The sequence below is a fragment of the Ornithodoros turicata genome, chromosome 5, assembly GCF_037126465.1.
Source record: "Ornithodoros turicata isolate Travis chromosome 5, ASM3712646v1, whole genome shotgun sequence".
NCBI lineage: Eukaryota > Metazoa > Arthropoda > Arachnida > Ixodida > Argasidae > Ornithodoros > Ornithodoros turicata.
In genome coordinates this window covers 36,342,815-36,366,395 of record NC_088205.1, presented here as the reverse complement: position 1 = coordinate 36,366,395, position 23,581 = coordinate 36,342,815, and the positions used below count along the sequence as shown (strand labels likewise).

The following is a 23,581-nucleotide window of genomic DNA, read 5'->3' as shown; positions in this document are numbered from 1 at the left end:
CAAAAATATTTGATCTGCGAGGGGCATTTGAATGATGGGTTCATTTTAAACGATTTTCAGCACATTCAAAACGTTTTCACGAAAGTACTTAGTACCGTCGTAGAACCAAAAGCTTGAAACGCTGCGAGTATAGCGATACAACTACATAAAAGACTGCAATTGACGACAACTGCGCCCTTCAGAACATTGCCAAGTGCATGCTGATCCAACGGTAGCTGATCGCGACCAAGCGCGACGTAACGATGGCAACTGGACGCAACATTAGCGGTATTTTGCTCATTGACTTTTTCTGGGCATGCCTAAAGTTAGCGTAGATGATGGCATGGTCAAAACGCAGGAGAAAACCAGAAATTTGCGCAATATTCGTTTTCAGTTAATACAAGTGCGGCCGTTTAAATGTAGTTTCGGAATCCCTGGATAGCTGTACCTGTAGTGTGTCAAGATGGTACCCAAGCGGCGTGTGCAAAGCCTTCTCATTGTGGCTTGTGACCCTTTAGAATGCTTCAGAGTTGCTTATCACTTTCCTGACGCTCTTTATTTTCGCTGGGATACCCTTAGGCCGTGCCCATAGGGTTTGGCGGCATATTTTATGGAGTCTACTTCTCTTCTTTTCTTCACACAGATTCCTAGCAAACGAACAGACTAGCAGAACACTATTTCCGGACAGTTGCCAGACTAATGCTGTGCGACGCTAAAGCGGTCGTGCAATCCCACCTTGGTTAGTTTGCTGCTGGCTCTACTACACAGAGTCACTCTATGCTCCACAATGAGCACCAATCGGCGAACTATTTTACAACCTGTAACAGCGATTCGCATTATAAGCACTGTGGATTTTGGATAAGCTGGATAAGCTTTGTGAATTTTTGGATGTTGAATTTACTTACTGTTAAAAAGGTTTCACCAGATATGTGCAGAAAGCAATGTAGTTTTCAAAACTACGGATCACACTAATAACATTACCAAAGCAAAGCGCACAATCAAAATGGTGCAGTTCTTGGGTTGATTGCAGTGGTCGATTGGGTCTTCAACAACCTTCAGCCCCTGGCGGTGATTCCAGCCCACGTGAAATGAGGAATCGTCCGTCGTTGATGAGAAACATGCCTTCAGCTGCTGCGAAGATAGAGAAACAGACCTCTTTGGAGGCACCAGACTCCTTTAAAAGTATACTTGTTATTTTTGAGAAGAAGACGAGAAACTTGGAAAAGCGTAAGGTAAGTGAGCAACTCGTAGTTAGATGAGCGAAGCACTTCAGAGAGAACGTAGCATCACTTGTCACGTTAGGCCTACTTTGATCGTTGTGCAGTTGACTATTTCTCTGTTGTTCGTTTTGGTGAAGGCGAAATGGAGTTGTATTACTGATAAGAGATCAGTGTTGAACGAAGGGGTTATATACGCGCATTCCATTGTGGCAGTGCTTCACATTATGCGCGACGTTGACAATGGAGCAGGGCAACGTCGCACAATGCCGGATGGGTTGGAACCAGTCAGTTATTTCCGATGTCTCTAGGTATCTACAAGACAGTTGTGCAGATATTGCTCTGGCGGCTGCAGGAAAAACACATTGTCTTTTGCACACCACTGTAAGGAACTTGTCTGGGAACAGGCAAAACGTGTCTTCATGTTCACCATGGTGCGTGTGGCGGCACCCCAACTCTCTTTCACTCGAATGAGGAGTCATCTAGCACCTAGTTACTAGGGCTGGCAATGAAGCATCTGTTAGGTAGGCTACTAGGTGATATTTCCTAGCAAAGGATTAAAGTAACGCAGTTGCTGCTGGAGATTACCACGAATAGCGTCGTTTCTTCTTCCGGAGAGTGCCGTCGAATTACTGTCACGAAGATGGAACGAACCGTGATGACCATGGCGGGAAACAATTCGTGCCACAGAAATCACTGTTGTCGTTTGCCCTTGTTCTGGTCCGAGGTGGTGTTCAGTGATTCACTGAGGTGTGCTGCGCACCCCGTTTTTTCCTATGACCAATAGGCTCTTTCAGCTTCGGTACTTTCGGTTTGCACCAGTTGCGCATACAAAAAAATGTCAATGTGGTACTGTCATGCCTGGGGATATACAACCTTTGTTATGAAACCTGCGTCAGTACTCTACCATTTATAACTCCGAGATACACAGCCGTAACTTTGAGTCATCAAGCAGTCAGTGTAGAATAACTGATTTGTCTGAAAGCAACTGCAAGTGTCCTGTAACTGGTTTTATCCAGTTTGTGCAGGACCGCAGATGAGTAGAGCGCTGATAAACATGCACGAAAAACTCCCTCCCGAAATATGCATGCAACTATGCACTGAAAATCTTCTAAATATGCAGTAAAAATCCTCACTATATGGAATGTTTCTGATTGTTTTTGGTACGAAAGCAATGCACCAAAGGCCTATTAAAAAAAGGGGATCATGCGGTAAAATAAAGCTGCCGCCTTTCTGCAGTACACAACAAATGTACTTGCTCCACAAATATAAATCATGGAGCCGAAGGCTTAGCGTTTGTGATTGATAAAGTAGTTTACACGCAGGCTAGCTGGTGGCCGCAACCCATGACGAAGCAAGCCAAGCCTGAACCTCTGCAACACAAAAAGCACAAACATACACGTTTGTCGTGTTGCTCACACTTAGGGGTTCTCTTCTTGCACTTGAAAATATGGCTAAATATGCACTTTCGTGTGAAATATGCCACAGCATGCAAAATATGCATTTATATGTACCATAGAACCCTTCTGATAGGTGCCAAACCAAGACCTAAAATGTTTTTTCGTCTGAAGCGGCTACGCGAGGATAGGCCCGCGGCTCCCTGATCTCGTGCCTCTAAATTGAGTGGAAAATTGCCCAAGACACGATGAAACTGAAATTAATGTGGAAAGTGCTCATTCCACATCATAAATTAGTAACATACACTCCCAAGGCCCTCCAACGGTAGATCACGAAGCTGCACCAAAACTTTTTTACCTACGCCAGAACGCTTTTAGACACTTCCATCACTGCCTCTGCCATTAGAAATGCATTACTAGCTGCTATGATGGATGCAACCCAAGTTTCTGAACATATGGCCATAAAGGCTAGTTCCCACATACACCGCTTCGCCTTATAGCGCTAGAAAATAGCACTCAAAATCTGGCGCTGTTTTTCCGGTTGCCGTTCTCACATACTACCGAGCACAGAGCGCTATCCTGCTGCAGTCAGGGATATCTCGTTGTGACGTGATGCACCGGTACCCCCGTGATTGTTTACTATCCGCGCCGAATATCCGTAGCATGAACGCGGATGATACCTTCGATGCTGTGATCGCGATACCGAACTATAGTAACCAAACAGCCATGAATTGGCATATGCAGGGCCAGATGAAACTCGTGGCCATTTTCACGTCGCCGTCGCCTTCCCGCCTTGCTGCTTCGAGTGATCGGAAGCAAAACAAACCCCAGCTTCGGCGACGTCACTGCTAGAAGACGCTCACGATTGGTTAACACAGACTCACCGCTCAATATAGCGCTAGAAAAGTTGACTGGGGCTCTACTTCGACAAGAGTGGTTTTATAGTGGTTCGCAGCAATGCGAGGAGGAAAATATAGTGCAATTTTCTAGCGCTATGTAGGGAAGCGCTATATGTGGGAACTGGCCTTAACTGAATTCATAGCACTCAGTGTGCAACAAGAAGGGAGTGGAGTCAGGCATGCACATGCGATCCCGGTGTACATGGCTGTCGCCTCATCAGAGGGAGCGAGAGAGTTGTGTTGTTTGTGCATACAATTGAACAAAAGGAACTCGTAACTTTCCCCATGTTGCAGAGCCAGTTACTTACCCTGAGTCACTGAAACTCAAAAGTGACGAGTTAAGCTGAAAGTTGGCAAAGAAGTAACTCATCTTGTTATTGTCTTGTGTTTCTCTTTCCCCTGCACTGAGGGTATTATCGTTATTAGAAAGTAACTTGGTTGCAGTAATCAGTTACCACAGTACTGGGTGTGCATGTACCACATGCGACCCATCCACAATACGTCTTGCACACGTTATTCTCACTAGTGTTTTTAAGCTTATCTGCGTGGCAACTGCATCTTCAGCTTACCTTTTATGCAAGTCTTTGGAAATAAAACCTTAAATTGGTCTCGTATTTGTTACTCCTGGGCATGCTTGGAGGGTGTTGTGTATGACATGTGCTGTGTGCCTTTGCTTGGATGTTGCAACACTGACAACATATTCAAAATGCATTTGGTTATCAACACTTCACTTTTTGAGTCGCGTAATGCAGATTTAACCATGGTTTTATTTGTTTCCTTGGCATGTCGCATGATACGGGTTGACATACGATGCGCACATTGCTGTTGTGAAGGGAAATGCTGTCCCATCAGCTTAGCTCTCTTTTCTCCCTTATTAAGCAAGTAACAGAAAAGGTGCTGATGCCAGGAATCGAATTCCTGACGTCAGCACCTTTTCCTTGAGTTGCTTAATTCGTTAATTTTTGGGCATTCGAGGCTTACGTGTTTGTGTCGTCCATATTTGTTGGCCTGCCTCGGCTAATTCTCGTTGTTTACATCGTTTTCTCCCTTCTTGCTGCATAGCCTTGGGACGGTGGTGTCTCTGTTCCGACCATTCTACCTTTGTAGGCAGTGATATTTTTTTAGGCATGTTCCCCATAATTTGAGTTGTGAATGAGCCATGACAGGTTTCCTACTCTTAAGGAACACCAACATAGCACTGCTAGCATGGTACTTTGCTTTGTAGAATGGATGTTTGTCTAGTGACCATTTATTGGTGAAAGATGCAGTGAATTGTAAACGCAGCTCAGAAATCATTCTCAAGGCGAGTGCTCCAGAAGGAAGAATGGCATCAAACATAACGAGGCTTGTACAGGATGCTCAAGAAATGTATTTAAGTTAAGTTACTGAGTACTAGGCAAAAAGTAACTGCATAGAGTACTAAGTATACACAAAAGTAATTCCTAACTTTCAAGGTAATATCAAAGTACAATTTGCAAAATTCACTGTCAACCGAATACAAAGAAAGTGAAGATAAAAGTGGGTGTTGGTTGTTTTCTTATGATATGCACTTGATGCATCCCCTTCTCAGTGACCACACTGATATGCGATGCTGTGTTCAGAGGAGGAGGAAGAGATACACAAAATGAATGCAAGAGCAAGCCACCTTCAACTACAACTATTTTTTTTTTTTAATTCAGTGTTAGCGCCGCGAAGCAACTGTGGCTATGAGCGGCGTACAGACGTGGACAGATGGAGAGAGGACAGCAGGAAAGAGTGGGGACAGGGGGGTTAGTATGCGTCCTGGGCCGACTTAGGGGGAACTGTGCCGACATTAGTCTGGAAAGTCTTCGGAAAACCCAGGGAAAACCTCAGACAGCACAGCCGGTGACAGGATTCGAACCCGTGTCACCTTCCAGTCTCGGCGTGGAAAGCGATCATCCTAACCACTATGCCACAGGAGCTGGTAAAACTATTGTTTAACAACATTGTTTATTAACATTTTTAGCCATCCTTCCTCACTGGCTATGACTCTTTGGGACTCTAGTCCTCTCCCCTGGCTTCTACAGACCCCAAGCATGCGAGGGGTGTCCTACGAGGGATGTTCAATAAGTTTAAACCTAACATTGAAGCGAGAACTCTAGGACCAAGAACACATTTTTATTTTGAAACAAAAAGAAGTCTGCAGGCAAGGTGCAGAGAGTAGGCTAGGTGGTTGGCAACTTGGAACCTGTGTTTCTGTACGGTGTCTTGTGCAACGTGGGGTATGGGGATGGGGCATGTCATGAAATGGCAAAATTTTTCGCTCAGTTTTCTTCCACACCTTTCTTTGATGGCTTCACGCAACCGAACCAACAGTTGGGCATCATGGGCCACTGTTATAATGATTTTGGGTGGTAGGTAATCAATCAGAACACTATCACCATCCCCCACAAATGTTGCCATGATCTTTCCTGTAGAGGCTGTCTTGAATTTTTTGGGTGGAGGCAAATTCTTGGGCTTCCAGGTCATGCTCTCTTGCTTGCTCTCAGGGTCACAGTGGTAGATCCAGCTTTCGTCCCCAGTCAACAACTGCCCGTAAAGGCAGCTCTCATCACTGTTCATCATGGCTAACATTTCATGACAGCGTTCCACTTGATATTTCTTCGTTTCAGGTGTCAATGTTTTGGGCACCTAGCATGAACAGATTCTGGACATGCCCTAATTTTCGTGCAAGTTCTTTTCTACGGATCCAGTACTAATGCCCAGTTCCAAAGCAACCCGAAGAACCGTGACACGACTATTGGTCATAACCATGTCTTCTGTTTTGGAGCACATTTCCTGAGCTGTAGCTTCAAGCGGTGACCGACCGGCGGGTCTTCTTCCAGAAGCTCCCTGTCATGCCTCTGCAACAAAGCTGCCTCTTGACAGCCTCATACGATGGCACTCAGTCTCCGTACACATTCTGCATGAATACTTGCCAGCACTATTCCATCCTTCCGCCGTCAAAAATTTGTTAACTGCAAGGTGCTTGGTGCTGTCCTTTGCTTCAGCCTTTGCCACCTAGCAACCTTCAATGCGGCACGACGCGAGATAGGAGGAGAGAGGGGAGAGCCATGTGACTTGTAACTATAACCTAGAACGATGATGCAACATCGTAGTAGTGCGCATCACGCTGCGCATATATGGAACACTACGATCGGACCCGTTCCACATCTACACGGCCACGATAGCTATGCGCGCGCTTCTCCTGCTGTCTCATTGGATGCCGCCAATCTTTGCCTCCCGGGGATACCATTTGTTGCCGCCAAAGACGGCTCTGCTTTCATTGCATTTTTCTTCTAAATGGTAGCGCTGTGTAAACTAATTTTGCTTGCATTATACTAATTGGAACACGGACTTTCATTTGAGAGCAAGTTGTTTTTGCATTTTAGTGCCCCTTTAAAGGGGATCTCCTCAATGCATTCCATATGGGGCTCGGTTTTTCGAGGTTATACCTCAGGCGGCTCCATGCACAGAGCTAAACTGCAGTCGGATAATACCATGAGACATCACAAACGAAATGACATAGTTTTCAATTCCGTGTGCCGTTTGGATTAATTTATAGAAATAAGTTTCTCTGGGTAGGAATAGATTGAGTCCTATGGGGAGAACGCAAAAAGACGCACCAAAGCGCTTCCATGGTGAATGCCCAGCTTAAAAATGGTGTAAAGTCCTGCGGTTCTTTGGTACGATCATAATTCGAGCGGTTATTTTAGTATACCCGGATGTGCTTTTGTGATAACCTCGATAAAATGATTCAATTTGTCGTCTGCTTGCAGGTATTGCACAATGCTCTCACCGCAACCAGTTTCGGGTGAGGGGTGGGGGGAGGAAGCGCGCATGGAAGGCGGTGGTGTAGTTTGGCCTCGTTCGTCCTGCCCCCTGCATTGTTTTCTGTCAATAAATCTTCGGTTCTGAGTTTGTAGTCGTCGTGTTCTGTGCTCCTCTGTGTTTGTTGCTAGTCTTATTTGCTGCGCCATGTCTGCGCAGTCTAATCCTGCCCATTCAACTCAGGGCCATGTTGACTGTTTTATCACTTGTGACAAGAAGGGCTCGTTGGCAGTTTCTTGTGGAACAGTAATATTAAGGGACCGTGATTTTAGCTTCACGCTCCATGTCCACAAATGCAGGCGTTCGACACCTTTCTCTTCCTTTTCTTCCTTCTTTGAAAGAAGTGTTTGGGTTATGTCTCTGACCATTGGGGCATTTTAAATAAATAAATAATGCGCGCCAGTTCATTCTTTTACCTCCAGAACATGCTTTAAATTACCTTGATTTCGCCATTGCTAGATGGAAACTCGTTTCACAAGCTCTGTGAAATATGTCTACTGTCACTTGTCAATCATCCTGTTCGCTGGAAAATGTTGTGCAAACGTGTAGTCTGATTTCGGCGTGGGTGAGCTTCGGAAGAGGCTTCAGTGGACCACAGCAGTTGTGACACAGCTGGTTTCGTGATGTTATTCCGCACAGAACTTCTCTACTTCGAATAACTTCTCCACGAAACTGTCTTCAGTCCGTAGAATTTGGTACCTGCCCCAAAGAGAGCTACATGCACGTGGCTACGTGTAACTGGACACCGGGCACAGAGATGGACATGAAGGGAGAGAGCTCCCTGTTTTGTTTCAGACAGACCCTCCTTCCCTATTTTCTGTATGCAGTCTGTAGTCGGCCCTTGATTATGAACGGCATGCGTTCCTTGGAAAATCTTTCATAAAACGAGCGATTCATAAAAGGTCGCAGGGAGTCAGGGACTTGAAAGTCCTAGAATGACAGGAACTGCATTATGGCATTTTATAACATTAATTTATTTTACAGTTAGCGGTATTCATTATTTATTCCTGATAATAGTTTGAAATGACGCTCTGTGTCACAAAAAGGTAGCGGGAAAAGCACCGTTGATCACATCACACGCGCCTTCTTATCTAGCTTTTTTGTTACAATTTTCTTTTCAGAATATTTTATTGGCAGTTACACTCCAAAACAAGAAATTCACAGAATTACACTTTGCTTTACAAATTAGTTTTCTTACATGATTAGTGCAGCACCCTTTGTCCATAGCGTCCAGGACAGCCAACATGTGACAGCCCTGCTCTTTCCCATCCAACAATACGCTGATTACGATTTACGTTGGTATTATTCTGTGGTAGACAAGAGTATGGACCGAGGAAAGCACTATACAGGAGAACTGGCAGCAGAGGGAAGAGGGCCTCACCTCCTTAGTAGTGGCAGTGGGGAGGGATGACGTTTGGGGGGAGGTGCCGCTAACTTTCTCTGAGTTGGTGGCTTGGTGCACCAAGGGAGGGGAAAGAGAGGGATCAAAGAGAGAGTGGAAAGGGTGATGCAACTTCCGATCTCTCCTCGAGAGAAATATCACTTGACACTCTGCTCGCAACGCCATCCATCAGGAGTAGCTGACATAACAGGAGCGAGTGATTCCGCATTAAAGGGGTTAGGACACTTTCATACATGTGGTTCATTACATCACAGACGCATTGTACTGGGTGCCAAAATACTGAGAAAAAAGAATTATTCTTCTACGTGTCATACTTTGCAAGATTCAAGCCAGCGAACACACTCCCGAGCGAAGCACAGACGTCACAGAGCTCAGAGCTGCACCTATTCTCATTGGCAGCCGTAAGCACGTCACTTCTGATGCGCTGCCTCACGAGCGGCGGCGAGGTTGTTACGTCAGAGCCGCGTAAGTTTCGGTATTTGCGGTACCCTTTTTCTCCGCTTCTATTGCCCTCTTTGCTGTGAAATGTTCAATGCATGTTCACATCGATGCAAAGAACCGTCTTCTACGTTTATTTGAGATAACCCAGGATGACCTGTTGCAACCCCTTTAAGCGGAGCAAGAGCTGTCAAGATAACTACAAGTTACTCCGCATGGCTCCAATCAACACCGCCACGGTTAGCGCCGGTGTTTAGATCGTGTGACAACGCATTTGTATCAAATGAGACTTCCTTCGTGAAAGTGCTTCATCATGGAGGCTACATTTCACTATCATCCATTTACAGATTATCCGCACAATACACAAAGGTCTGCCTAACGCTAACGTTTCTCCACTTGTCAACTGTCCTGGCAGCTCGTTCGCTGGAATTTAATATCGTGACTAATTCTTCCCACTCCTTTTGCCTGTCTAATTGCGTGTGGGCAAGAGAAAATATATTGTCATAAAGGGTAGGGGATGGAAAGGGTCAGCCCTGCACTTTCCTGGCCATGTGAGGGCTGAGAATGGAGTGGTACCTGTTATACATTCATGTGTAACAGGTATGTACCACTCCTGGTACATGTGTACTGATACGTTATTCGCGCTTGCAATTTGTGTCTTTTCCAGTTCAAACAGAGTGGCCATAAATTTATCGTCTTTCGGTTTAAACCACAGGTGCAGAATCCTAGTTACACTTTACCCTCTCTACCTCCTTGTGTCCGTCTCAACTCCCAAATCAGTGCTCCGCGTATAATTTCGGTTTTTGCCATCAGGTACAGTGACCCTGTATATTACTATGCCAGCAAGACATTCTCGGCAAGTATTAAGCAAAAATAGAATGTGTAAAAAGGTGAACTAAATTTGAGAAGAGGAATCATTGTCTGGGGTCATGACTTCAGACATGTGCAGATTGGCATCATTGTGTGGTGTACCAGTTTTTTGTTTTTCGTCCCTCGACCTGGAATTTGAAGAACAAATGATGGTTTGCTTCGTGTTGTCCACACCGTTTGTGTTCTTGTGGTCACTAGTCCCCCTTGCGGCATTTTGCTTTTGTCGTGGAGCAGTTTTCTTCATTTGTTCCAGTTTTGGTTCAGTTGCACTATGGCAGAGAGGTATTGGTTGCGGTTTGGGAAAAGCTGTTTAGTTCAACACCTTGCTTGCTCGTGCTGGAGAATTGTCGTATCAGCATACATCTCTCTCTGCCAGAATTACCGCTTTCTTTGAGATTTCACATGTGGAAGATATCACTGATGCTGAACAACAAACAAAATCTGTAGCTCCTCCTGCCACTCAGGCTTGGCCTGGCTGCTAATCAAAGTCGAAACCTAAGAAAATATTCATTAACCTTCCTCAGATGAGTCACGTGCTGTGTAGACACTTTTACTTACAAGTTTTACAAGTTTTTGAAGTAGTATGCAAAGACATCATGGATGTGTGTATGTGTGGAGGGGCTCAAAAGATGTTTCAGATTCAAAGGAAACTTAAATGTTTTCGGTGCAGTATGGTTGGGCAACCTAATGCGTCAGAGCTAAGCTAATGTTAGTGATAATGTAAAATACACTCCAATATATGCAATTCAACAGTACTTTTGTTCACTGGTCACAGCTGACACCTCTGATACTTTTTTATGAAGATACAGTTGATACTGTCACATAAGCATGATATCCATGTGCACAGTGCTTTGCCTTGCTGTCCTAAGCAAAAATTGAAGTTCCTTGGAAAGCCCTTGCTACACTGGCTGCATGTACTTCCTCAATAAGATGTTCACAATGGAAAGTAAAGCAAATTTTGAACTTAACTTTGATTGTTTTAGGGCCGACTGGACCATTTGAGGTCGGAGTTGGATCAAGGAAAAGAGTTGAACGATGATCAGAAGGTGAGCATAGTGAAGGTGACACGCAGTTTGCGATAGGAGGGTTCTTGTTTTAGGCTGCTGTGCTCAAGTATGACCAAGTGGTGGAAGCACTGGAATTCACGAGGGACCTGCAGAAGGCCATCACAGGCATTATGCAAGAGCATGTGCGTGCCTGCAAGAAAGCAGCCAAGCGGGAGGCAGCTGAACGGACGTCGCGTGACACGCAGCGCATCCGTGAGGTACTGCAGTTGCAGGACCTGCTGACAACCTTGGGCACTCCAGAGGCACGCCAGTGCTTTCTTGATGGCACGTCGGGGGCTGTGCAGCTGCAGCCTCATGACTTGGAGCTTATGGACGAACTCTACCGCTTGGTGAGCCCAGAGTCGCAAGAGGGCGTTGGACAGGCGGCTGAACATCTCACGGCCCTCTTGGATCGCAAGAACAAGGAAGTACTGGGCACTACCTGTATCCTTTTCCATAGTTTTCTTTCACGACTAAAGATCAGAACTGGCCAACTCCTCCAGGTCAATTCTGATTAGCTTAAGTGGGTGCATAACTCCTCTGAGTCACAACATAGTGCACCTGCTTGCTTGAAACTGTTATTTGTAAAGGCGACTTTATGCTTAACCATAACGCATGAGCGCATAGCCCGCAGAGACGCCAGCGCTGCCAACTGTTGACGCTGTTCGGCACATTTGGTTCCTGCGCCCAGTTTCTTGAACCCAGGGTTAATACTTGGCGGTGCTGACGTCTCCCCGGATCATGCGAATTATGATTAAGCGTAAGGGTGCCTTTACACTGACAGTGTTGCGAAAATACCTGGAGGCAACATACTTAGCACATTTGTATCACTTTAAGGCAAACGCATTAAATGTTTGCGATAACAAAACATGGATCAGCTTCACTGTCTGCATGGCATCCGCCACCTTCTTCTATGCCCCAGTCTCAATGTGCGGACTACATTCTCTGCCGGCGGAGTAAAACCAAAGGGCAGGGAGGGCAGGCTCTTGAGCTGTCTCTGATTTTAGTTCCCAATCCTGGATGGATGGATAGATGGATGTAAATTACAATAGAAGAAAATAAGTAAAACTTGGAATGTGCCATTGTGAGGGACACATAAGCACAACACATGCCAAGGCTGGAAAGAAATAAACTACACTGTCATATGTCTGACACAGCTTCTGCAAAGAATCACTGCAGGAGCCAGTTGACTTTCATTGTTCAATAATGGCTGCTAAGTAGTGATGCAAAAGTATTGAATCTTTTGATGTCGATAAATATCAACATCGTAAAAAAGTAATCGATAAAAGGGATTAAAGTGCCAATATTTATAGTGATAAATTATCTGTGTATCAGTATTTTGAAAAGAATTGACATTTGAAACGCTGTCACGCTATTACTGGAACAAGTGAAAAAAAGTTGCCCTAGTTTTATCTTCATCCATGCGTATTACTGCTGAGGCTTGTGATGACGCTTCCAGGTAAAATATGTTCATGTGGTTTATCTTACTGCAAAACCGTAGTCTCTGCAAGTTTTACATTTACATTTTCATTTCAAATAATGCAACTGTACTAACTGACCTTGAAATTACCTATCGCGACACAGCTCTGCTCGAAGGAATGCCAAAGGGCAGGATTCCTGAGAGACGTCTTATGACTAAGCAATTGGTTTGTCAACTTTGTTTTTAAGAAGATGCATCTAAAGCATTTCCCTCAAGACAGTACACACAGTCATTCGAAAATGACTGAAAGTAATATACACGTGGAAAAAGAGCCCGTGTCTAATGTACCAGAGCTTGGCGTTTGCTGCCCTTGACTTGAACTTGACACGTTTCACAAATTCTGCAACAGCAACACTGATATGCCCCATCTCCCCGTCCCCTACCCTTCCTCACTGCCAAAGCAAAACCAAATCAAGCGGGAGGGAGAGGGGAAAAATCTGCCGTTTGGTTAATAAACTCGATGGGTCGCTCCTTTTTTCACATCCTGTTCGCGCACAGAAGCCGCCAAATTACGGATACAGTCGAGCCCGTTTATAATGATATTGATGGGAACGCGAAATCTGATCGTTATATCAGTATCATTAGAAACGAGCTTTCGAGAAACTGCCGCCCTGGTTTGCGTAAACGAAGTAGATCACCACAAGTTTTTTTATCTAGCTTTTTTCTTTATCTAGCTTTAAATTGACGCAGCTGTGCGTCGACAGCTTTTGATAACATGACCGCCGATACCGTGTGAGGCGCCGCACCTTTTGAGATCGACGACCTCATCAATTGCTCGTCGTCCCATGCCGTAGTCATCATCATTCTCACGATCGGGACTGCGGGGTCCATCAGAATGCACATCCACCACGGGTAATCCGTCGACGCGTGTATGGGTGGTGACACGCAACTGTCTGCCAATACATGTTTTAGAAGCCGCGGTACTTCACAACGCGGTTTTGCACCAGTACGAAACCCGTAGAGCGCATGTAACTTAGGGTCGAGCTACGCGTCTTTCCTTGTCAAAAAGCGTCTCGGAACCGCGGACGCCATGGTAACAAGCACACAGCAAAAGAAGAGAAAAAGCAGCGGAGTGCAACTGTAGCTTCCACAGTTTCGCCACGAAAACCACACCCCCCCTTGACCACGTGATCATCCGTAACGAATCACGGACAAAGTAGCCGGAAAACGGCGCCAAAAAGCGTGCGCTGGCTGATCGAACTGCGCATGTGTGCTGCGTGCCCTCTCCACACCCTCTCACTCAAATCCCCCCCGCCCCCTGTTCCGAGCGCTTCGCCAGGCCATCTGCTAATGTTATCGGGAAGCATAAAATGAAAACCCAGAAGACGAAGGAATTCATATGTACAAATGTATTGACACGGTAAACATATAAACAGAAGCAACATTTGAATGCAAGTAAATCTACACGATTATTACAGAATACTGCAGAATAAATAAAGAATAAATAGTGCTGAGGAACAGAAAGCGTGACTATCATATTATACAATCCTTAAGGGAACTTATTCGGTTTGGAGAAAGTAGATACAGTCGAACCTCGATATAACGAAACCCACAGGGACTGCAATTTCTTTCATTGTATCGAACATTTCGTTGTACCGAATTGAAGGTCACGGATCGCGACCTTTGCGAGGGCGCGCGCTGTACATAAGCGTCGATAACTCCTGCTACGATGCGGAAAAGATTTTCGTGAAAAATGAATACAACTACAAATACAGCGCCAGTGCACCTACGGTATTTTATTCTTGCGTGAAATTGCCGGTTATACGCGTCTGCGTCATGCCTAGAAGACGCGGTGTCGCGCATTGTTCGTACGCCGTCGAAGCCTCCGCAGCTTTCTCCATATCGTGTTGCGATCTCCCACAAACCTTCTACGTCTATGACAGTGCGTTTTTCGTAAGGCTCTCCGTTGCTACGGCATGTTTGTCCCCGTCAAGAAAATCATCTAGGCTGATTTCGTCACTTACGCCGCCACGCGAACGAAGCGTTTCCCACGCGCGCGATGGTGCCTTACGTCTCGTGCTCTTTTTACTTGGCTGCAACCGGACAGTTCAAAACAAGCGCAAAAAGGAGAAGCCTCGGAAGAAAATCCCTAACCTTCCAATGACTCAGACTTCCTTTTGTAGGCACCAGATTCCTCCCGACCCTAATCGCGCGTGCCATCTTTCGCCGGGGGAACAGGACGCTACTTGCTCCCTTTGTTTTCATGACCCTAAAGTGGGCTTTGGGGTCATAAACCTTATCTCGTTCTTTCGCTGTATCGAGGCGGCGGCTAAAAAGTTTTTCGTTGTAGCGGGAGTTAAAATACATTGATCTCTATGGCCCTCTGCCGGGGAATCCAAATTATATCGCTCTATCGTGAATTTCGTTAAATCGCGTTTTGTTGTAACGAGGTTTGACAGTATTATTATACGCATATATAGCACGTGATGAGTCGCAGAAGCCATTCGCTTCATCCCAGCACAACTGTGGAATTTTCTGGTGACAGGGGCCACATGCTCGCGGATCGCAGGGCCACGAACAGCTGTCGGTGTCTGAAGGAAAATAAAAAAAAGGAACCTGTTAATGATATGGTAATCCCGAGCACAGGCAACGTTAATTGGCTGAATACGCTCTGTAAGACATGCTATCGTTACGCGCCTAATGTCGACTAATGACAAAATTCAAGGAGCCCTGCGTACACGTTGTTTTCCTTTTCATGCACACCAGTGTATTAAACATCAGACACATTCAAATAGCGGAACAAAACGCAACAAGTAACGCCACGCAGAATCATCAACCACATCGTGACTGATAACCGGCAGAAAGTGATGTAATACGGGACAAGGCGTACCTCCATGCACATACTTAGGCGACAGTATTAAACGTCTGATCACTGACATGCATCGTGCATTTGTCTGCTTACCTTTCATTCAGGCATTTGTCCATGGCTCGAACATCTTCGAAATCCACGAAACGAAATCACCGTCTGCTCACATACGTAGACGCCAGCTACACAACGGTCAGACGGGTCGGCGCCTCGAACGCGGGCGAATCCACCGGTTAAATGAGCCTCAGCCAATCATGATCGAGTAAGGTCAAGTGCAGGGCCGGAGCCAATGGAAAGTAAATGGCCGGAATTTGGCGGGAAATGCCAGCGGCGACACGATTTTCGCGGCGGCGAAACCCGCTTACTGTGCCTCCTCTGAGAAAAAGCTTGAAGACGAGAGAACGATGTGGAGAGGGAGCAACTTCCTCTACTTCTCGCGAACTCCTTCGGCCCTTTCGAAGTCACGTGCCTTGCAACACGCGCATCTAATCCCCGGCAGTCATGCGCGGATAAATGCACTGCGTTTTTACTTTAGCGGGCACGGAGGCGAAGGCTCTTGAAAATGCGAATGTAATTTGTTTTCAGTGAAATGGTGCAGTCTTGCTTTCTAATTTTCACGCGTTTTACCGACCGCCGGAAGAACTCCGATTGCTATATGCGAGCAAGCGCTTTCGCGGCGATCATTATACCGATGTTTCGTTTACATGTAGTTCAATGGGAGAGCTGACGGGAACCAACAATTCGATCGCAATATCGGAGTTATCGTTCTATCGAAGATCGTAATAAACGGGCTCGACTGTATTTCAGCATCGGTATCTATATTTATATTGATAAGAATGTCGATATTGTTCCATTCCTACTGCTAACTCGCGTGACTGCCAAGTGACTGCTATGAGTCATGCAGGCGCATCTTTCAATCAAACACTGGCAAAATCGGTCTCTAGCACGAAGATGATTAACCCTTTGCATGTGTTGTATGAGTCAGACTCGTCCTCGACATCTGACCCCTTTGAGTGTGACTCATCATCATCAAAAAAGCTTCTTTTGAAATTGCTTTGGACGATTCTGACTCGTGTACACGATGTTTTGGTTATGTACGGGTAGAGGGCAGCATGGCATGTCCCGGAGCGAGCTTTGTGTCGCTGTTCGAAGCTGAACACAACACAGGTTTTTAAACGTGGCGTCCGGAGAGCCGTCATTTACATCTCGGGTGTCGCGGTTATCATGAAGAAGTTATCATGAGGTTTCCGAGCACTCTGATAGTGACTCAAGTTATGTGTGCTCGGAAGTGAAGAAGACTACAGTGATTTGGAATTTTTGAGCTCTTCCAGCGAAGAGGATGACTAAGACGTATCTGATTTAGGAATCAGGCGCCAGTGGTGTTCCGTAAACAAAGATGTTCTGGTGCCTGCGCCTCCCCGGTTCCCATTCTCAGGGGTGCCTGGGAAACATTTGGATGTTTTGGACGTATAAAATAACTGACGTAAATAAAAATACTCCTACATTTGTATATTCACTTCACCACCTTTCTACAAAATGTAATATATCCGCCATTTCTTTAGATAGAGCCGAAATTTTTGTGTTAGCTTCCACAGAATGCCACATGCTATGAGGAAAAAACTGAGTTTTGGGTACAATTTTCGATATTTTACAGTGCAAGGGTTAATGATCATCTTAGCAGAATGGGAGATATGGTTGGGGACCCAGTCCTCCTCTAGTGTTGTCCATTCGTTTGTATGCTTACTAAACAAACTACTAACTTACTAAATGCAACAAATGATGCCCCTTTAGCAAAACCGTGCGTATAATCAATTTTTGTGTTCTGTCTGCTGGAGTAGTGCCGTCTTAAAGTCGGATGGAATTTCAAGGGGGGAGGGGGGAACAGTCAATGAAGACAACTGGCAACAGTATCGTTTTCTGTTTTTTTTTTTCTTTTTTTTTTTTTTTTTTTCAGGGTCAGTGAGATTACTTGCAGTCTGAATTAACCACAATATATTGGGACATTTTGTGTGAAATGATATCCCCAAGACTGCGACACGTCTAACCATGAAGCACTGTCACCAACCCATCTTTCTTAGTCTAAAATTTTGGTTGTGTGACCTGCAGTGAGTGAACTCACTTTTGTCTCTTCAACACAGAGGGCATGAGTGAAGTGCATGCACCATGATAAACCTCCTACGTGACACTTTGATCACTGGTTGAGGACAACATTTCTGTGGGTTTGAAAATGAGACTTGCACAGAGAAGTACAGGGGATATGGTGCTCATAACCAGCAATCATACTGAGACTTGAACTTTGGGAACACTACCCTGTTACCCAGTTCGCTTCCTTTTATTCTTGCTTCACCACGTGTGACGAGCGAACTCCTCCATCGCTCTCAGCTCTTAACCTCCTCGACCGTTTTGGGAATGACGTCTTAAGCTTGAGAAAGGAAGCACATTCTCTTCCGTTTCCATGACTATGTAAGCTGTTGTAAAGAGGGAGACTGCCGCCGGACTGGTTTCGGCACGGTGACCCTCGGGAACTTTGGGCAAGCACGCACACCTAAAACGTCACTTCTTGTTCGCCTGCCAATGTCTCTCAGCGTTGATCGGCGCCACCGTCGACGGTGACTTGAAGAAATTGCCGTTTTGAATATCCAATAGTAAAAAAAAACGTTGAAGTGCTGAATGTGGGACTTTTCGTGTCAGCTCCATGGACTACAACGTATGAAACGATGCCATACATTTATTGGGTTGTATTTGGTTTCTCAACCCCTTTCAGGTCAGGTCAGAAGGCAAAGCGGTCAAATGTAGACCTGCAGAAAGCGTGATCAGTGGTAGCAAATATTGCACACCTCTCACTTCTGACTGAAACGAACCTCTTTAGCTATATGATGCGCGCACACATTTGTGAGATAAGCATTATGGATGAAGGAGAGTACACTTCAGGGGATCACGCACTGGGCATTCAGTGGACACTGCAAAGTGTTTTGATCGCATGAAGACATTACGATATTCTGTATTTCATGCAAGCCAAGAAATATGAGACATCTTTTTCTTGCGCAATATTTTTTAGAGTGATACAATATTGTGTATAATTTCTGTTACTCCTTAGTTGATATATTTGCTTTATACAACCTTCATTATGAAATCCATGGAAAACCTGCAGAACAAAGCCCCATTGAACATATTGATTGTCAGTGTTTGACACAACAAGATCATGAAATGCAACTTTGAAAGGTCTTCACTGCTGCCCCATGAGAGTTACAGCAGTGTAGCTGTTTGTAATTATTTTTTCCTCAACACGCGCTTCAGACAAGGCTCTTCGTGAACTGTTGCAGAGCATCGAAGAGTGCGCTTACTTTTCAGGCACTCAAGGTGTCACTACAACGGAAGAGCAGTCTGAAAGGAGCACAGAACAGGAAGTGAGCGAGCCAGTCCCTGAGGAGACATGTGACGTTCCACAGGAACTAGAACCTGCAGCTGTCCCTGAAGAGTCTGTGGAAACTGTGCAAGAAGTCAGCACCACATTTTGCCTGGAGCCCAGAGAGGAAGAGCCTGAAAGCAACAATCTTCATTTCTTCCAAGAATCACAGATAGATGTGGAAGGTAAATTATTTTCAGTGTATGCTTACTGCTGGATACATGAATGCTTGTTGGAAAAGGATGCACGTGAATACCATAACATGGAAATAGAATACCAAATCCTTTGAATATCGTAGCACAGACGAAAACATATGCGCATAAATTTTACCAGGAATTGATGCGAACTAGCTCTTGGATGAATATTCCACAGAGCGTGTGCCCCTCACTTTATTCTCCCTGTGCTCCGCGTGGGAAAATGGGGTGCTTAGCTTGTACCTTCTGGGTTGATATTGTGATGTATTGTTGATGGAGGCAGTCGAGGTGTGGTTACTTGTCTGTTCCCAATATTCTTCACATCCTCTGACTTGGATGCAGCTTGATCCAGTTTGGTGGTTCTCTTTTGCTATATAGCCCTTTAGGGCATTGCATGACTCGGGCTTACCTGAAATACTGGTCTGGCTGCGGGGCCAAGGTAAAATATTCCTTGGGTGGCTCTGTGCTGGGCTCATATTTGGCGTTGTGGACCTGGACTGGGCTGAGATCAGAACATTGAACTCAGGTATCCTTGTGCCAGAAAATCCCAAATCAAGTTGACTCGAATCAAACCAGAACAATGACGGGCCTGGCTGGGGCGTGTGCTACGTCACTACTAGCTACCCATGGTGGACTTTTATGTCCCAGGACTTTGCATTTGACGGACCAGGAAGCCTACAAATTCTTTTAAGCTTGGGCCGGACCAGGGCTTAGGAATGCGGCCCATGCTGTGCTTTAAGCCTCTTTCAGCACAAGGAGATCACCAACCAGAATACAGTAGAATCCCGATGATACAAATCTCTCAGGGTCGCAGAAAACGTTCGTATCATCTGAAATTCGTATGATCAGGAATGAAGTAGTGCAGGAAATGCATACTTGTTATGTGTTTTCTCTCTACTTGCGATCAAAGAAGTTAGTTCGAAGATTTTAATGTTATCTTTCGCGCAAGTTCGACCTGTAGCCACTTTTAAATTGCATAAAATAGTCTGCATGAGGTTTACTCTGAGACGAGCGAGAGGCTCCTCAGCCGAGTCGCAGAACACCGTTTCCGCGGGAGATGCGCACGAGCCGCACAGCGTCTTGACTGTTCGTATCATCTACCACGGCCTGACCATCGCTTATTTAATCGATGCCGTGACTGTCGGTGTCGGAAAGTTCCAGTTATGATGCTTCAACCATCCTGCGTCAGGAAGGCAAAAGATCGTTGTTTGTGGTGATTGCAACTGATTGCGCTCACGTAGCAATGCCCACGCCGCATGTCATCGGGAGTGCCTATTGTTTCCAGCACACAGTGTCTCCCCTGTTCGTACCATCCATCACGGCCCGGAAAAGTGTCCGTACTATACCGAAACGTAACCTATTACACATAAGGCGTTTCGGCCGAGACTTGAAGGGCAATTTGTATCATCCATGATCGTATCATCGAGATCCTGCTGTAGTTGAGGTGTGATGGTTGTGGCGGCAGGCAAGCTGATGCTTCACGACTTGCCCACAGTGGTGGATTTTGCTAGGGGTGTGGAGTGGTTCCTTTAAAGTAACATTTTCAGCGGTTCAGCTGACGTGCAGGAGCGGCTTCGTTGAGGGGGTGGCTGTGGTGTTGTGCGCCACAACCTGTAGTATGTTTTTTTTTTTTAAATCTGAGCGCTTGAGTAAGGATGGTTCAGCTAAATAGATAAGACTGATTAGCTAACCTTTAAAGTATTGCTTTAACCCTTTGACGTACATGGGACAAATACGTCCCCGTGCTTTAAACTGAATTATCTAAGAAAACTGTCACCTGTACGTCGTCACGCAGCCTCTGGGCGAAAGGTGGAACCTAGGTTTGTCGAAATATGGCACCTAGTCTGGCAACGCTGTCGCAAAACGCGCGCAAAACGAAGAAGTGACTAAGGATCTGACCAAGTTGTCTGCTGAGCAGTAAGTACGTTTTTCTTACAATTACCCTTGCATAACCATCAAAGAACGGTCAGAATATAAAGATAAACCTATGAAAAATAGCCACATTATAATAGTGAGACGATCAGTGCAGTCTAATATAGATTCGTCGATGAGTTCATCGCATGGGACACATATGTCCCTGTGTGCCGGGAGGGAAAACTCGCACGTAGAACTGGCACGAGGTGTATATTCTCTCCGCTCGTAACGATTACGCGGACAGAAGCTCCCAATGTTTCCGTTCATATTGTATTTCAACGTGTTTATCGCAGTTTGCTGGGGGTTCATAAATGTGATCTCTCTTTCTTCACAGCAGGATGCCCGTGAAACGACGGAAGTTCCTGGTTTCCGATGAAGAAATTTGCCAGGTTTTATTTGCGGACGACAGTGATGATGAGACAGGTCTCCAGCTAGACGACGAAGATATTGGGTTTTTAGAAACTGATATTGATAATGGCATCGAAGAAATTGATATCGAGCATCCAGAAAAGAGCACTGCATCATACCCGCCTAAAAAACGAAGCAGGCCGACGGAATCTCATGAGTCTTCACATGGCCCGGTCGAGACAATGGGCGGGAGAGGTGCTAAGACACTCAACTGGAAAAGATTCCACAAGGCACGAAGATTCTCAAGTGAGCATAGCGTCCAGTACGGAGAGGTCCTCTGCATTCCACAGTCGCAAGCGAGTGATGTTACACCCTTGCAAGTCTTTTCTGCAGTGATGAATTTCGACAAGCTGTTGTCAGACGTTTTAGTAAAGGAAACCATACGGTACTGTGAACAGAAGGGGAACCTTTTCACAACTTCGGATGATGAGATGAGGGCCTTTCTGGGAATGAACCTAATTATGAGTTACCACGTTCTACCGGCACTGAGGAACTACTGGTCGACTCTGCCTGATCTGGGTGTTCCATACGTTTCCAATGTTATGCCACTTCACCGCTTTGAGCAAATCAGGGGTGCCCTCCACTTTGCAAACAACGAGTGTCAGCCCGACAGACGCGACCCAAGGTTCGACAGGGCTTACAAAGTGCGACCTCTGATCACTCACTGTAACGAAGCGTTTCAAGCGGCACTAGCCCCTACAAAGCGGCAGTCTATAGACGAGCACATGATCAAATTCAAGGGGCACAACATCATGAAACAATATATAAAAAATAAGCCTATCCGCTGGGGGTTCAAGATGTGGTGCCGCTGTGACTCTGAAACCGGATACCTCTTTCAGTGCGACATGTACACGGGGAAGAAGCCGGAAGGCATGGAGATGGGACTTGGTGAATCTGTCGTTGTCGAGCTCACTAGTACCCTCGAGGGCCTCGGATGCGAATTCTTTTTCGACAATTTCTTCAATTCTCCAGCCCTCCAGCTTCAACTTTCTGAGAGAGACATAAAGGCATGTGGTACTGTACGTGCCAATCGAAAGGGTATGCCGAAAGCATTTCCCAGTGACAAAGACATGAAACGAGGGGACATCGCATCTTTCTCCGCTGATGGCATTTGTTGCGTCAAATGGATGGACAACCGCGCAGTTCTAATGCTTTCGAACTTCATTTCTCCTGTGGAGACCGTCACGGTGCAGCGGCGATGCGCAGGTACAAAGGAAAAAAAGGTAGACGTTCGTTGTCCCCTGGTCGTGAGCGAATACAATAAGGGAATGGGTGGAGTTGACCTCATGGATCAAAAGAAAGTGACGTATGAAGTGGACAGACGATCAAGAATAAAGTACTACCTAAGGGTGTTTTTTGACCTCCTTGACATTGGCGTCAACAACGGTTACATTGTCTACTGCAAGATTCAAAGCGAGAATCCTAGCCTTTCCCCGCTTACCTCGCTAGAGTTCAGACAAGCTGTGGCGCGCTCTCTCATTGGGAACTTTTCCGGACGTCATCGTAGTACAGCGAGCATTGTGCAGACCCAAAAGCGCAGTCAGGTACTCACAAGGCCAGCACCAACGTGCCACCAAATGGCCAAAGCATCCGCACGAAAGCGTTGTGTAAACTGTGCGAAATCAAGGGTGGAAAATCGCACCATGAACTGCTGCACAACCTGCGACGTCCACCTGTGTTTTACTACGACGAGGAACTGCTTTATCGAGTTTCATAACGGAGGAAAGCACTAGCGGCAACTATAGGATGTTTTACCGTTCACGTACATAGGGACACATATGTCCCAGCAAATAACTTTTTAGGAATAAAAAGATTAATTTTGTTTGATGTAGTTTTGTCATCTAGAAGCCCCAAATGAACAGGAAAACACGTTAGAACTATTTTTCCTTTGCCCATTTTCTTGTGTACCTGAGAGGGTTAAGGACCCAGGTGTCAATTGGAAAGTTGCCATGGAGTGCCATGAGAAACGAGACAGATGTTTGTGACAAGTTATGCTTTGTGTGGATTTTTTTTTTTTTTTTTCTGGCCTAAAGAGAAAGACAGTGAAATACATACCACACCCTGCAGTTGTGCCGCAAGGGGCCATATGTTGCTGGTTGGTCAGGTGGTTATCATGGTGTTCTATGCCACTTCGACCCTTATATCAGTTACTCATTTTCTCTAGCCTCAACGGCAAAAAGGAGTGCGAAGAAAGACCATGATGCAGGAGACAGACACAGCACTCAGAGTGCAGTGTCTCTCTCTCCTGCGTCCTTGTCTTTCTTCGCACTACTTTTTGCCCATGATGTCTTACC

At 45.6% G+C, this 23,581-nt stretch overlaps 1 protein-coding gene across 2 annotated transcripts in view; it reads left to right on the top strand.

Moving 5' to 3' along the window:
- The first annotated feature begins 1,029 nt into the window (after positions 1-1,029).
- The window catches only part of LOC135394365 (caprin-1-like), a 44,300-nt gene continuing 21,748 nt past the window's right edge, over positions 1,030-23,581 (top strand). Inside the window, exons 1-4 of one of the 2 annotated variants that reach the window (XM_064625084.1) lie at positions 1,030-1,211; positions 11,017-11,079; positions 11,133-11,523; positions 18,663-18,956. In XM_064625084.1, coding sequence (XP_064481154.1) covers positions 1,068-1,211; positions 11,017-11,079; positions 11,133-11,523; positions 18,663-18,956 — 892 coding nt within the window. In that variant the 5' untranslated portion in view covers positions 1,030-1,067. The remainder of the gene's footprint in view (positions 1,212-11,016; positions 11,080-11,132; positions 11,524-18,662; positions 18,957-23,581) is intronic. The other variant, XM_064625083.1, reaches the window with a different exon arrangement.